Source organism: Coregonus lavaretus (assembly GCF_964263955.1).
Source record: "Coregonus lavaretus genome assembly, contig: HAP1_SCAFFOLD_611, whole genome shotgun sequence".
Classification (NCBI taxonomy): Eukaryota; Metazoa; Chordata; class Actinopteri; order Salmoniformes; family Salmonidae; genus Coregonus; species Coregonus lavaretus.
This window is the reverse complement of record NW_028162780.1, coordinates 61,604-77,854: the sequence shown is the minus strand read 5'-3', so window position 1 is coordinate 77,854 and position 16,251 is coordinate 61,604. Positions and strand designations below refer to the sequence as shown.

Genomic DNA, 16,251 nt, shown 5'->3' with positions numbered 1-16,251 from the left:
ATAGCCAGATCAGGGCCTAATGTAAGGACAACTGAGAGTATGCTATTCTGTTCTTCTGAAATAGACTACATTTTCTTCATATCATGTTTCTTTAGACCTGTCTAAAATAAATAATTGATTTATTGTGACGGCGTAGGCTATATTACATGGATTCATTAGACTTTGATTTATTAAAATGTAGATGTTCCAAAGGTCTGCATCAGTGGCTTGTAGGCTATGCGTGGAAGACAGGAGATGCTAAATGTGTTTATGTTCATTAGTGGTCAATTACCGTGAGACCGGCAGTTATTTGCTTGACAATCACTGGCTGGCAAAATTTCATGACCGCCACAGCCCTACTTATGCCAAATCCTGACTCTGCCATCAGCATGACGCAACAGAAACCAAGATTCGTCGGACCAGGCAATGTTTTTCCACTCCTCAATTGTCCAATGTTGGTGATCGCGTGCCCACTGGAGCCGCTTCTTCTTGTATTTAGCTGATAGGAGTGGATCCCGGTGTGGTCGTAATGCGGCAATAGCCCATCCGTGATCGATGAGTTGTGCGTTCTGAGATGCCATTTTGCACACCACTGTTGTACTGCGCTGTTATTTGTCTGTTTGTGGCCCGCCTTTTAGCTTGCATGATTCTTTCCATTCTCCTTCGACATCTCTCATCAACGAGCTGTTTTTGCCCACAGGACTACCGCTGACTGGATGTTTTTTGCTTATTGCACCATTCTCGGTAAACCTTAGACAATGCCCTGGAGGGCTGCCGTTTCTGAGATACTGGATCTGGCGCGCCTGGCACCGACGATCATACCACGCTGAAAGTCGCGTTTAGCCCATTCTAATGTTAAATCGAACAGTAACTGAATGCCTCGATGCCTGTCTGCCTGCTTTATTTAGCAAGCCACGGCGACGTGATCCATTTTCGTGAATGGGGTGGTGTACCTAATAAACTGTCCACCGAGTTAATAAATACATGTACATATTCGATTTTGGCCGTTTTTAAATACGTTTAAATATTTTTGTTACATATTTAAATATATTTACATGTATTACTTATCCAAATGTGGTAGTATTTAACATATACAGTGGGGAGAACAAGTATTTGCTGAATATGAACGGCGCCGGAGAAGATTGCTGCCGTTTTACAACCCTCTAACCAATTGTACTATTATGTGTGTTTTTCCGCGTTATTTGTAATTTATTTTGTACATAATGTTTCTGCCATCGTCTCTTATAACCAAAAAGAGCTTCTGGATATCAGGACAGCGATTACTCACCTCGTATTGGACGAAGATTTTTTCTTCAACGAGGCGGCCGCGAAGGATATCCTACGGACACCCGACAAGGCCCAAATCCCCGTCATTCGCATGAGGAAGAGACTGAGTGTCACGCCCTGGCTCTGGGGACTCTTAAATGTTGAGCCAGGGTGTGGATTTTCCTTGTTTAGTTTTCTAGGTTTTTCGTTCTAGATCGTGTATTTCTATGTTGGCCAGGGTGGTTCCCAATCAGAGACAGCTGTAGCTCGTTGTCTCTGATTGGGGTCCATACTTAGGCAGCCTGATGGCATGTTACGTTGTGGGATCTTGTTCCGAAAGGTTTGTGTTAACCTAGGACTTCACGTTTCGTTTATTGTTTTGTTCGTGTGGTGTACTTCAATAAAATATGTACGTTTATCACGCTGCGCCTTGGTCCGCTTCATCTATCGACGATCGTGACACTGAGATATCGTGGACGTAGGTCGGGGTGCATTGTAAGGATCCGACGGCGAGCGAGTAAACTGCCGCTCCCATCAATCCTATAAGCCAATCTTCAATCATTGCAGAACAAATTGGATGACCTAAGATTACGGTTATCCTACCAACGGGACATTAAAAACTGTAATATCTTATGTTTCACAGAGTCGTGGCTGAACGACGACATGGATAACATACAGCTAGTGGCCTATACACTACATCGGCAGGATAGAACGGCTGACTCCGGTAAGACAAGGGGTGGCGGTCTGTGTATATTTGTAAACAACAGCTGGTGCACAAAATCAAATACTAAGGAAGTCTCAAGGTTTTGCTCGCCTGACTATCTTATGATAAGCTGTAGACCTCACTATTTACCAAGAGAGTTTTCATCTATATTTTTCATAGCTGTCTATTTACCACCACAAACCAATGCTGGCATTAAGATTGCACTGAATGAGCTGTATAAGGCCATAAATCAACAGGAAAACGCTCATCCAGATGCAGCGCTCCTAGTGGCCGGGGACTTTAATGCAGGGAAACTTAAATCCGTTCTACCTAATTTCTACCAGCATGTTAAATGTGCAACCAGAGGAAAAAAAAACTCTAGACCACCTTTACTCCACACACAGAGACGCATACAAAGCTCTCCCTCGCCCTCCATTTGGCAAATCTGACCATAACTCTATCCTCCTGATTCCTGCTTATAAGCAAAAACTAAAGCAGGAAGCACCAGTGACTCAGTTAATAAAAAAGTGGTCAGATGACGCAGATGCTAAGCTACAGGACTGTTTTGCTAGCACAGACTGGAACATGTTCCGGGATTCTTCAGATAGCATTGAGGAGTACACCACATCAGTCACTGGCTTCATCAATAAGTGCATCGATGATGTCGTCCCCACAGTGACCGTACGTACATACCCCAACCAGAAGCCATGGATTACAGGAAACATCCGCACTGAGCTAAAGGGTAGAGCTGCTGCTTTCAAGGAGCGGGACTCTAACCCGGACGCTTATAAGAAATCCCGGTATGCCCTCCGACGAACCATCAAACAGGCATAGAGTCAATACAGGACTAAGATTGAATCGTACTACACTGGCTCTGACGCTCGTCGGATGTGGCAGGGCTTGAAAACTATTACAGACTACAAAGGGAAGCACAGCCGTGAGCTGCCCAGTGACACAAGACTTCCAGACGAGCTAAACCACTTCTATGCTCGCTTCGAGGCAAGCAACACTGAAGCATGCATGAGAGCACCAGCTGTTCCGGATGACTATGTGATCACGCTCTCCGTAGCCGATGTGAGTAAGACTTATAAGCAGGTCAACATTCACAAGGCTGCAGGGCCAGACGGATGACCAGGATGTGTACTCCGAGCATGCGCTGACCAACTGGCAAGTGTCTTCACTGTAATACAAACATGTTTCAAGCAGACCACCATAGTCCCCATGCCCAAGGACTCTAAGATAACCTGCCTAAATGACTACCGACCCATAGCACTGACGTCTGTAGCCATAAAGTGCTTTGAAAGGCTGGTCATGGCTCACATCAACAGCATTATCCCAGAAACCCTAGACCCACTCCAATTTGCATACCGCCCCAACAGATCCACAGATGATGCAATCTCTATTGCACTCCACACTGCCCTTTCCCACCTGGACAAGAGGAACACCTACGTGAGAATGCTATTCATTGACTACAGCTCAGCATTCAACACCATAGTGCCCTCAAAGCTCATCACTAAGCTAAGGATCCTGGGACTAAACACCTCCCTCTGCAACTGGATCCTGGACTTCCTGACGGGCCGCCCCCAGGTGGTAATGGTAGGTAAACAACACATCTGCCACACTGATCTTCAACACGGAGGCCCCTCAGGGGTGCGTGCTCAGTCCCCTCCTGTACTCCCTGTTCACCCATGACTGGATGGACAGGCACGACTCCAACACAATCATTAAGTTTGCCGACGACACAACAGTGGTAGGCCTGATCACCGACAACGATGAGACAGCCTATAGGGAGGAGGTCAGAGACCAGGCCGTTTGAACAACCTCCCCCTCAACGTGACCAAGACAAAGGAGATGATTGTGGACTACAGGAAAAAAAAGAGTACTGAGCTCGCCCCCATTCTCATCGACGGGGCTGTAATGAAACAGTTTTCGAGCTTCAAGTTCCTTGGTGTTCACATCACCAACAAACTATCATGGTCCAAACACACCAAGACAGTCGTGAAGAGGGCACGATAAAGCCTATTCCCCCTCAGGAGACTGAAAAGATTTGGCATGGGTCCTCAGACCCTCAAAAAATTCTACAGCTGCACCATCGAAAGCATCCTGACTGGTTGCATCACCGCCTGGTATGGCAACTGCTTGGCCTCCGACCGCAAGGCACTACAGAGGGTAGTGCGTACGGCCCAGTACATCACTGGGGCCAAGCTTCCTGCCATCCAGGACCTCTATACCAGGCGGTGTCAGAGGAAGGCCCTCAAAATTGTCAAAGACTCCAGCCACCCTAGTCATAGACTGTTCTCTCTGCTACCGCACGGCAAGCGGTACCGGAGTGCCAAGTCTAGGTCCAAAAGACTTCTCAACAGCTTCTACCACCAAGCCATAAGACTCCTGAACAGCTAATCATGGCTACCCGGACTATTTGCACTGCCCCCCCACCCCATCCTTTTACGCTGCTGCTACTCTGTTTATTATTTATGCATAGTCACTTTAACTCTACCCACATGTGCATATTACTTCAACTACCTCAACTAGCCGGTGCCCCCGCACATTGACTCTGCACCGGTACCCCCCTGTATATATAGCCTCCCTACTGTTATTTTATTTTACTTCTGCTCTTTTTTTTCAACACTTTTTTTGTTGTTGTTTTATTTTTACTTTTTTGTTAAAAATAAATGCACTGTTGGTTAAGGGCTGTAAGTAAGCATTTCACTGTAATGTCTGCACCTGTTGTATTCGGCGCATGTGGCCAAGAAAATTTGATTTGATTTGCTTTGATCTGACACACTGCCGATTTTGCAGGTTTTCCTACTTACAAAGCATGTAGAGGTCTGTAATTTTTTATCATATGTACACTTCAACTGTGAGAGATGGAATCTAAAACAAAAATCCAGAAAATCACATTGTATGATTTTTAAGTAATTAATTTTCATTTTATTGCATGACATAAGTATTTGATACATCAGAAAAGCAGAACTTAATATTTGGTACAGAAACCTTTGTTTGCAATTACAGAGATCATACGTTTCCTGTAGGTCTTGACCAGGTTTGCACACACTGCTGCAGGGATTTGGCCTACTCCTTCATACAGACCTTCTCCAGATCCTTCAGGTTTCGGGGCTGTCGCTGGGCAATACGGACTTTCAGCTCCCTCTAAAGATTTTCTATTGGGTTCAGGTCTGGAGACTGGCTAGGCCACTCCAGGACCTTGAGATGCTTCTTACGGAGCCACTCCTTAGTTGCCCTGGCTGTGTGTTTTGGGTCGTTGTCATACTGGAAGACCCAGCCACGACCCATCTTCAATGCTCTTACTGAGGGAAGGAGGTTGTTGGCCAAGATCTCGCGATACATGGCCCCATCCATCCTCCCCTCAATACGGTGCAGTCGTCCTGTCCCCTTTGCAGAAAAGCATCCCCAAAGAATGATGTTTTCCACCTTCATGCTTCATGGTTGGGATGGTGTTCTTGGGGTTGTACTCATCCTTCTTCTTCCTCCAAACACGGCGAGTGGAGTTTAGACCAAAAAGCTCTATTTTTGTCTCATCAGACCAAATGACCTTCTCCCATTCCTCCTCTGGATCATCCAGATGGTCATTGGCAAACTTCAGACGGGCCTGGACATGCGCTGGCTTGAGCAGAGGGACCTTCCATGTGCTGCAGGATTTTAATCCATGACGGCGTAGTGTGTTACTAATGGTTTTCTTTGAGACTGTGGTCCCAGCTCTCTTCAGGTCATTGAACAGGTCCTGCCGTGTAGTTCTGGGCTGACCCCTCACCTTCCTCATGATCATTGATGCCCCACGAGGTGAGATCTTGCATGGAGCCCCAGACCGAGGGTGATTGACCGTCATCTTGAACTTCTTCCATTTTCTAATAATTGCGCCAACAGTTGTTGCCTTCTCACCAAGCTGCTTGCCTATTGTGCTGTAGCCCATCCCAGCCTTGTGCAGGTCTACAATTTTATCCCCGATGTCCTTACACAGCTCTCTGGTCTTGGCCATTGTGGAGAGGTTGGAGTCTGTTTGATTGAGTGTGTGGACAGGTGTCTTTTATACAGGTAACGAGTTCAAACAGGTGCAGTTAATACAGGTAATGAGTGGAGAACAGGAGGGCTTCTTAAAGAAAAACTAACAGGTCTGTGAGAGCCGGAATTCTTACTGGTTGGTAGGTGATCAAATACTTATGTCATGCAATAAAATGCTAATTAATTACTTAAAAATCATACAATGTGATTTTCTGGATTTTTAGATTCTGTCTCTCACAGTTGAAGTGTACCTAGTATAAAAATTACAGACCTCTACATGCTTTGTAAGTAGGAAAACCAGCAAAATCGGCAGTGTATCAAATACTTATTCTCCCCACTGTATGTGCCATTCATATATTTACATGTATTTGTTAAAAATATTTGTGACATTATTATATGATTATTTATGGCCAATATATTTCTATATCAATAATTCATATATTTTTATATATGAGTAATACATAGTTCATAATATATGGTGATATATGTGCAAGAAATGTAATGAAATGCATGCCACATGCAATAGAAAAAAGCACACAACACAAACAAGAAAATGCATTGTTTCCCTTTGTGACCTCAGAAAGTTTGAAGGTCCCATCAGAATAACTAAACATAATGTACAAATTACCTCTGTGCACTTATCATCGGAAGCTCGCATCATCTTCAAGACCATGGTGCTTGCCTACGGAGCAGCAAGGGGAACTGCACCTCTTTATGTTCAGACTATGCTCAAACCCTTCATCCCAACCCGAGCATGCCGTTCCGCCACCTCTGGTCTCTTGGCCCTCCCACCCCTACGGGAGGGTAGATCCCGCTCAGCCCAGGTGTTCAACCTTCCTAAGTTCTGCCATGTCACACTCCACTGGCTTCCAGATGAAGCTCGCATCATTTTCAAGACCCTGGTGCTTGCCTACGGAGTGGCAAGAGGAACTGCACCTCCTTACCTTCAGGATATGCTCAAACCCTACATCCAAACCCGAGCACTCTGTTCTGTCACCTCTGGTCTTTTGGCCCTCCCACCCCTGCAGCTACCACTCAGCCCAGTCCAATCTCTTCCCTGTCCTGGCACACCAATGGTGGAACAAGCTTCCCCCTAAAGTCAGGAAAGCAGAGTCTCTGCCCATCTTTCGAAAACGTCTGAAACCCTACCTCCTTGAAGAGTATCTCAAAGGGATACTTCGGGATTTTGGCAATTAGGCCCTTAGTCTAGTTCTCCAGAGTCAGATGAACTCGTGGATACCCTTTTTATGTCTCTGTGTCCAGTGTGAAGGAATTTAGAGGTAGTTTCGCAAGCCAATGCTAACTAACGTCAGCGCAATGACTGGAAGTCTATGGGTGTCTGTGCTAGTAGACTTCCAGTCATTGCGCTAACGCTAGTCATTTGGAGGCGGGACTGGGGGGCAGGGCTCTGGAACATTTCAAATTGTAATTGACAGCTCGGGAGAAATGCACTGCTCAAAAAAATAAAGGGAACACTTAAACAACAATGTAACTCCAAGTCAATCACACTTCTGTGAAATCAAACTGTCCACTTAGGAAGCAACACTGATTGACAATACATTTCACATGCTGTAGGCAATTAGCAAGACACCCCGAGCTGGTTTTGCAGGTGGTGACCACAGACCACTTATCAGTTCCTATGCTTCCTGGCTGATGTTTTGGTCACTTTTGAATGCTGGCGGTGCTTTGACTCTAGTGGTAGCATGAGACTGTGTCTACAACCCACACAGTGGCTCAGGTAGTGCAGCTCATCCAGGATGGCACATCAATGCGAGCTGTGGCAAGAAGGTTTGCTGTGTCTGTCAGCGTAGTGTCCAGAGCATGGAGGCGCTACCAGGAGACAGGCCAGTACAACAGGAGACGTGGAGGAGGCCGTAGGAGGGCAACAACCCAACAGCAGGACTGCTACCTCCGCCTTTGTGCAAGGAGGAGCAGGAGGAGCACTGCCAGAGCTCTGCAAAATGACCTCCAGCAGGCCACAAATGTGCATGTATCTGCTCAAACGGTCAGAGACAGACTCCATGAGGGTGGTGTGAGGGCCCGACGTCCACATGTGGGGGTTGTGCTTACAGCCCAACACCGTGCAGGACGTTTGGCATTTGCCAGAGAACACCAAGATTGGCAAATTCGCCACTGGCGCCCTGTGCTCTTCACAGATGAAAGCAGGTTCACACTGCGCATACCGAGATGACATCCGCAGACCCCTTGTGAGACCATATGCTGGTGCGGTTGGCCCTGGGTTCCTCCTAATGCAAGACAATGCTAGACCTCATGTGGCTGGAGTGTGTCAGCAGTTCCTGCAAGAGGAAGGCATGATGCTATGGACCGCCCGTCCCCCAGACCTGAATCCAATTGAGCACATCTGGGACATCATGTCTCGCTCCATCCACCAACGCCACGTTGCACCACAGACTGTCCAGGAGTTGGCGGATGCTTTAGTCCAGGTCTGGGAGGAGATCCCTCAGGAGACCATCCACCACCTCATCAGGAGCATGCCCAGGCGTTGTAGGGAGGTCATACAGGCACGTGGAGGCCACACACACTACTGAGCCTCATTTTGACTTGTTTTAAGGACATTACATCAAAGTTGGATCAGCCTATATTGTGGTTTTCCGGTTGATAAATTTGATTTCCATTGATCATTTTTGTGTGATTTTGTTGTCAGCACATTCAACTATTTAAAGGAAAAAGTATTTAATAAGATTATTTCATTCATTCAGATCTAGGATGTGTTGTTTAAGTGTTCCCTTTATTTATTTATTGTATCATGTGTCTCTTTTCTTAATAAACATAGCCAATCTTACTATGTTTTATAAGTGGCAGGTAACAGGCCCCAATAGCTGAATAATTTATTTTCAACCCCACTTTGGGAACCTAATGGCAAGGTACCACAGGTCAATTGACTCAACATTACAATTCAGCATAATACAGTGAGGGAAAAAAGTATTTGATCCCCTGCTGATTTTGTACGTTTGCCCACTGACAAAGAAATGATCAGTCTATCATTTTAATGGTAGGTTTATTTGAACAGTGAGAGACAGAATAACAACAAAAAAAAGTCAAAAATGTTATAAATTTATTTGCATTTTAATGAGGGAAATAAGTATTTGACCCCCTCTCAATCAGAAAGATTTCTGGCTCCCAGGTGTCTTTTATACAGGTAACGAGCTGAGATTAGGAGCACACTCTTAAAGGGAGTGCTCCTAATCTCAGTTTATTACCTGTATAAAAGACACCTGTCCACAAAAGCAATCAATCAATCCGATTCCAAACTCTCCACCATGGCCAAGACCAAAGAGCTCTCCAAGGATGTCAGGGACAAGATTGTAGACCTACACAAGGCTGGAATGGGCTACAAGACCATCGCCAAGCAGCTTGGTGAGAAGGTGACAACAGTTGGTGCGAAGGACTGAAATCCTGCAAGGTCCACCTGCTCAAGAAAGCACATATACAGTACATGCCCGTCTGAAGTTTCCCTCAGTCAGGGCATTGAAAATGGGTCGTGGATAGGTATTCCAGCATGACAATGACCCAAAACACACGGCCAAGGCAACAAAGGAGTGGCTCAAGAAGAAGCACATTAAGGTCCTGGAGTGGCCTAGCCAGTCTCCAGACCTTAATCCCATAGAAAATCTGTGGAGGGAGCTGAAGGTTCAAGTTGCCAAGCGTCAGCCTCAAAACCTTAATGACTTGGAGAAGATCTGCAAAGAGGAGTGGGACAAAATCCCTCCTGAGATGTGTGGAAACCTGGTGGCCAACTATATAAAACGTCTGACCTCTGTGATTGCCAACAAGGGTTTTGCCACCAAGTACTAAGTCATGTTTTGCAGAGGGGTCAAATACTTATTTCCCTCATTAAAATGCAAATCAATTTATAACATTTTTGACATGCGTTTTTCTGGATTTTGTTGTTGTTATTCTGTCTCTCACTGTTCAAATAAACCTACCATTAAAATTATAGACTGTCTTTGTCAGTGGGCAAACGTACAAAATCAGCAGGGGATCAAATACTTTTTAACTATATTTAATTAACATATATATATATATATATATATATATATATATATATATACAAAATATTTACATACATATTCTATGATGTGTTCAAGTTATATATTTCATAAATATATTCTGGACGTACACTACATGACAAAGTATGTGGTCAGCTGCTCGTCGAACATCTCATTCCAAAATCATGGGCATTAATATGGAGTTCGTCCCTCCTTTACTGATATAACAGCCTCCACTCATCAAACACTCTAGATGTTGGAACATTGCTGCAGGGACTTGCTTCCATTCAGCCACGAGCATTAGTGAGGACGGGCACTGATGTTGGGCGAATAGGCCTGGCTCGCAGTCGGTGTTCCAATTCATCCCAAAGGTGTTTGATGGGGTTGAGGTCAGGGCTCTGTGCAGGCCAGTCAAGTTCTTTCACACCGATCTTGACAAACCATTTCTGTATGGACCTCGCTTTGTGCACGGGGCATTGTCATGCTGAAACAGGAAAGGGCCTTCCCAAAACTGTTGCCACAAAGTTGGAACAACAGAATCGTCTAGAATGTCATTGTATGCTGTAGTGTTAAGATTTCCCTTCACTGGAACTAAGGGGTCTTGCCCAAACCATGAAAAACAGTCCCAGACCATTATTCCTCCTCCACCAAACTTTACAGTTGGCACTATGCATTGGGCAGGTAGCATTCTCCTGGCATCCACCAAACCCAGATTCATCCGTCGGACTGCCAGATGGTGAAGGGTGATTCATCACTCCAGAGAACGTGTTTCCACTGCTCCAGAGTCCAACGGCGGCGAGCTTTACACCACTCCAGCCGACGCTTGGCATTGCGCATGGTGACCTTAGGCTTGTGTGTGGCTCCTCGGCCATGGAAACCCATTTCATGAAGCTCCCGACAAACAGTTCTTGTGCTGACGTTGCTTCCAGAGGCAGTTTGGAACTCGGTAGTGAGTGTTGCAAATGAGGACAGATGATTTTTACGCGCTACGCGCTTAAGCACTCCGCGGTCCCGTTCTGTGAGCTTGTATGGCCTATCACTTCGCGGCTGAGCCGTTGTTACTCCTAGATGTTTCCACTTCACAATAACAGCATTTACAGTTAACCGGGGCAGCTCTAGCGGGGCAGAAATTTGACGAACTGACTTGTTGGAAAGTTGGCATCCTATGACGGTGCCACGTTGAAAGTCAATGACCTCTTCAGTAAGACCATTCTACTGCCAATGTTTGTCTATGGAGATTGCATGGCTGTGTGCTCCATTTTATACACCTGTCAGCAACGGGTGTGACGTAAATAGCCGAATCCAGTAATTTGAAGGGGTGTCCACATACTTTTGTATATATACAGTGGGGAAAAAAAGTATTTAGTCAGCCACCAATTGTGCAAGTTCTCCCACTTAAAAATATGAGAGAGGCCTGTAATTTTCATCATAGGTACAAGTCAACTATGACAGACAAATTGAGATTTTTTTTTCCAGAAAATCACATTATATTGAATTTATTTGCAAATTATGGTGGAAAATAAGTATTTGGTCACCTACAAACAAGCAAGATTCCTGGCTCTCACAGACCTGTAACTTCTTCTTTAAGAGGCTCCTCTGTCCTCCACTCGTTACCTGTATTAATGGCACCTGTTTGAACTTGTTATCAGTATAAAAGACACCTGTCCACAACCTCAAACAGTCACACTCCAAACTCCACTATGGCCAAGACCAAAGAGCTGTCAAAGGACACCAGAAACAAAATTGTAGACCTGCACCAGGCTGGGAAGACTGAAGCTGCAATAGGTAAGCAGCTTGGTTTGAAGAAATCAACTGTGGGAGCAATTATTAGGAAATGGAAGACATACAAGACCACTGATAATCTCCCTCGATCTGGGGCTCCACGCAAGATCTCACCCCGTGTGGTCAAAATGATCACAAGAACGGTGAGCAAAAATCCCAGAACCACACGGGGGGACCTAGTGAATGACCTGCAGAGAGCTGGGACCAAAGTAACAAAGCCTACCATCAGTAACACACTACACCGCCAGGGACTCAAATGCTGCAGTGCCAGACGTGTCCCCCTGCTTAAGCCAGTACATGTCCAGGCCCGTCTGAAGTTTGCTAGAGTGCATTTGGATGATCCAGAAGAGGATTGGGAGAATGTCATATGGTCAGATGAAACCAAAATAGAACTTTTTGGTAAAAACTCAACTCGTCGTGTTTGGAGGACAAAGAATGCTGAGTTGCATCCAAAGAACACCATACCTACTGTGAAGCATGGGGGTGGAAACATCATGCTTTGGGGCTGCTTTTCTGCAAAGGGACCAGGATGACTGATCCGTGTAAAGGAAAGAATGAATGGGGCCATGTATCGTGAGATTTTGAGTGAAAACCTCCTTCCATCAGCAAGGGCATTGAAGATGAAACGTGGCTGGGTCTTTCAGCATGACAATGATCCCAAACACACCGCCCGGGCAACGAAGGAGTGGCTTCATAAGAAGCATTTCAAGGTCCTGGAGTGGCCTAGCCAGTCTCCAGATCTCAACCCCATAGAAAATCTTTGGAGGGAGTTGAAAGTCTGTGTTGCCCAGCAACAGCCCCAAAACATCACTGCTCTAGAGGAGATCTGCATGGAGGAATGGGCCAAAATACCAGCAACAGTGTGTGAAAACCTTGTGAAGACTTATAGAAAACGTTTGACCTGTGTCATTGCCAACAAAGGGTATATAACAAAGTATTGAGAAACTTTTGTTATTGACCAAATACTTATTTTCCACCATAATTTGCAAATTAATTCATTAAAAATCCTACAATGTGATTTTCTGGATTTTTTTTTTTCCTCATTTTGTCTGTCATAGTTGACGTGTACCTATGATGAAAATTACAGGCCTCTCTCATCTTTTTAAGTGGGAGAACTTGCACAATTGGTGGCTGACTAAATACTTTTTTCCCCCACTGTATATATATATATATAGGATAGCTAGCTCGCTCACAAGTCTAGCCAAGTTAGCTCCGTTGTTGCTTGCATGCGATTGGCTGTGGTCTTGGGGATGGCACACAGTCTGGGTGACTATGATGTCAGCATCGTTCAGGGCTTAAATTCCCCACAAGCGCTTAGCTCAAGGTAAGGGACGTTTAGCTTGCTAACATTCTAATTTATAAACTGATAATGAGCCCCAAACACAAAAAACTTTTATGTAGTGATCATGAGATGAATAAATTGTGATTTTAAACATAACAAAGGAACTCTGGATTATATGCATCAGCCTATAAAGCGCTGACAGCTAATCTGCCTGTAAGGAGCTTTACCTATGAAACAGCCTACAAGGCAGCATCCTGACTTATCAGCCTCTGAGGCTGAAATTGAATCTGATCAGCCTGTCAGGAATGGAGCTCACCCACTGTAAATGTAAATATTATCCACAAAACATATACTAATAATTATTATACACATATCAGTTACGCAAGCTAACAACCAGAATAGATAACAAGCTATCTTGCTAGCCAAGAAAACTACCTCGCTAACTAGCTAGCTCACAAGACTAGCCAAGTTAGCTGCGTTGGTTCCTTGCATGGGATTGGCTGTGGTCTTGGGGGGCGGCACTCAGCCTGGGAGACAGTGTTGCCTGGGCGACAGGGCTGCCTGTCAGGCATCGTTCAGGGTTTAAATGCCCTGCATTGCGATCAACGCAGCCACATGAATCTGATCGAATTAATGGATGACGCGTGGTGCTTTTAATTACCTGTGATCTCGACAAGTATCTGTGATCATGACTACTTTCGTCATGTAGTGATCACGAGATAAATAAGTTGTGATCTCAACATAATGAGGGAATTATAATTTTTCTATTCATATGTCCTCTCTGGACTTCCGTAGTTTTGGGCTCTAAAATGTGTTTATTATGATCAAGTTCGATCCTCACTGTGAATTATTTTAAAGTTTGCTACAAATCGAGATATTTAATTAAATAGTGATTCCTTCTGACTTTCTGACACAGACAGGCAGGATGAAAAGGATTACATCGATAATAGACAGGTAATTTGCTAGTTACGGCCACTTTCACCATGATCTTTAAAGATTTTTTTGAAGCCATTCAGCCAAATTCAGCAATATTGCACACTTCAGTAGTTAGTGATAGCGCTGATGTCATCCACGTATTACTATGGAAAACTCCCGATGGCACATGGCACCGGAAGTATTTTAATTAGGTTTTAATGTCTTTGATTTAAACACATAGACATAAACACATAGACGTGCACGCACACGCACGCACATAAACACCATGAGTGTTAACCGACACCCTTTCCTGCTTTTTAAGATGACAGGGGTCAAACCTCCCCAGATTGTGGTGGCAGGTAGCCTAGTGGTTAAGCGTGTTGTGCCAGTAACCGAAAGATTGCTGGTTCGGCTCCCTGAGCCAACTAGGTGAACAAATCTGGCTATGTGCTCTTTGAGCAAGGCACTTGACCCTAATTGCTCCTGCACGACGCTCTGGTTAAGAGCGCTTGTTAAATTACTAAAATGTAATTAGCCTTCCCCAGCCTGTTACTCTAAGCTATCAAAGCTATGGCCCTCTCTGAGAGACCCGGGTTCAAATAGTACTTGTTTTCTTTCAATGTCGTGTTTGACTGAGCCTGCCTGCAGTGTCAGACGGGCAGGAATGCACAGACCTCATAGCTACGGTCCTCTCTGTGACCTGCTGTTGGCCAGCTAGTGCTTTGGCACAGAACCTGACCCGACCTGCTGCCAAAGCTTCTCTGTTATGTCCGAGAAGCTCAGGTCATGCTCTCAGCTGTCCAGGCTCTTCGGTTGCGTCAAAAAAATATCATCAGGTTACCGCTACATCTTCCAGTCGGTCATATGAGAGGTCATGTGATGAAAGATGAATGTGGGCTTCACAGGTAGTGCCGTCCCAATGGGAAAACATTGACGTGATGACAAACAAACTACTCTGTTGTGCTGCTGGTTACTTCTAATGTTGAAATGTGTGACAGTGTTGATATTGTTATAGATATTCATATACGGTTTGTATTTCTAAAATCTTCCTCCTGTGCTCTGTATGTCACTGTATACAGTACCAGTCAGATTGGACACACCTACTCATTCAAGGTTTTTTTCTTTATTTTTTACTATTGTCTACATGGTAGAATAATAGTGAAGACATCAAAACTATGAAATAACACATGTGGAATCATGTAGTAACCAAAAAAGTGTTAAACAAATCAAACTATATTTTATATTTGAGATTCTTCAAACAGCAATTCGACCATGAAGGCCTGATTCACGCAGTCTCCTCTGAACAGTTGATGTTGAGATGTGTCTGTTACTGGAATTCTGTGAAGCATTTCTCTGGGCTGCAATTTCTGAGGCTGGTAACTCTAATGAACTTATCCTCTGCAGTAGAGGTAACTCTGGGTCTTCTATTCCTGTGGCGGTCCTCATGAGAGCCAGTTTCATCATAGCGCTTGATGGTTTTTGCGACTGCACTTGAATAAACTTTCAAAGTTCTTGAAATGTTCCGGATTGACTGACCTTCAGGTAATGATGAACTGTCATTTCTCTTTACTTATTTGAGCTGTTCTCGCCATAATATGGACTAGGTATTTTACCAAATAGGGCTATCTTCTGTATACCACCCCTACCTTGTCACAACACAACTGATTGGCTCAAACGCATTAAGAACGAAATAAATTCCACAAATTAACTTTTAACAAGGCACACCTGTTAATTGAAATGCATTCCAGGTGACTACCTCATGAAGCTGGTTGAGAGAATGCCAAGAGTGTGCAAAGCTGTCATCAAGGCAAAGGATGGCTGCTTTGAAAAATTTAAAATAGAACATATATTTTGATTTGTTTAACACTTTTTTGGTTACTACATGATTCCATATGTGTTATTTCATAGTTTTGATGTCTTCAATATTATTCTACAATGTAGAAAATAGTAAAAATAAAGAAAAACCCTTGAATGAGTAGGTGTTGGTGCTCAGGGATGTAGCTCAGTTGGTAGAGCATGGCGTTTGCAACGCCAGGGTTGTGGGTTTGATTCCCACGGGGGACCAGTATGAAAAATACAAAAAATAATGTATGCACTAACTGTAAGTCGCTCTGGATAAGAGCGTCTGCTAAATGACGTAAATGTAAATGTAAATGTGTTCTAAAACCTTTGACTGGTACTGTATGTCAGTGTGTATGTCAGAGGTGAAGGCTTGGAGGATTCAGAGGAGGACGTACCTGGTTGAAGCGACAGAGCCTGCCTGGCTGGGTACCATTTGGGATCTGTAACCATCA

The 16,251-nt window shown here is 44.5% G+C and overlaps 1 protein-coding gene across 1 annotated transcript in view; it reads right to left on the bottom strand.

Moving 5' to 3' along the window:
- The window catches only part of tecrl2b (trans-2,3-enoyl-CoA reductase-like 2b), a gene marked incomplete at both ends in the record, with an annotated part of 31,056 nt that overhangs the window by 12,984 nt on the left and 1,821 nt on the right, over positions 1-16,251 (bottom strand). Inside the window, one exon of the mRNA XM_084193625.1 lies at positions 16,195-16,239. Coding sequence (XP_084049751.1) covers positions 16,195-16,239 — 45 coding nt within the window. The remainder of the gene's footprint in view (positions 1-16,194; positions 16,240-16,251) is intronic.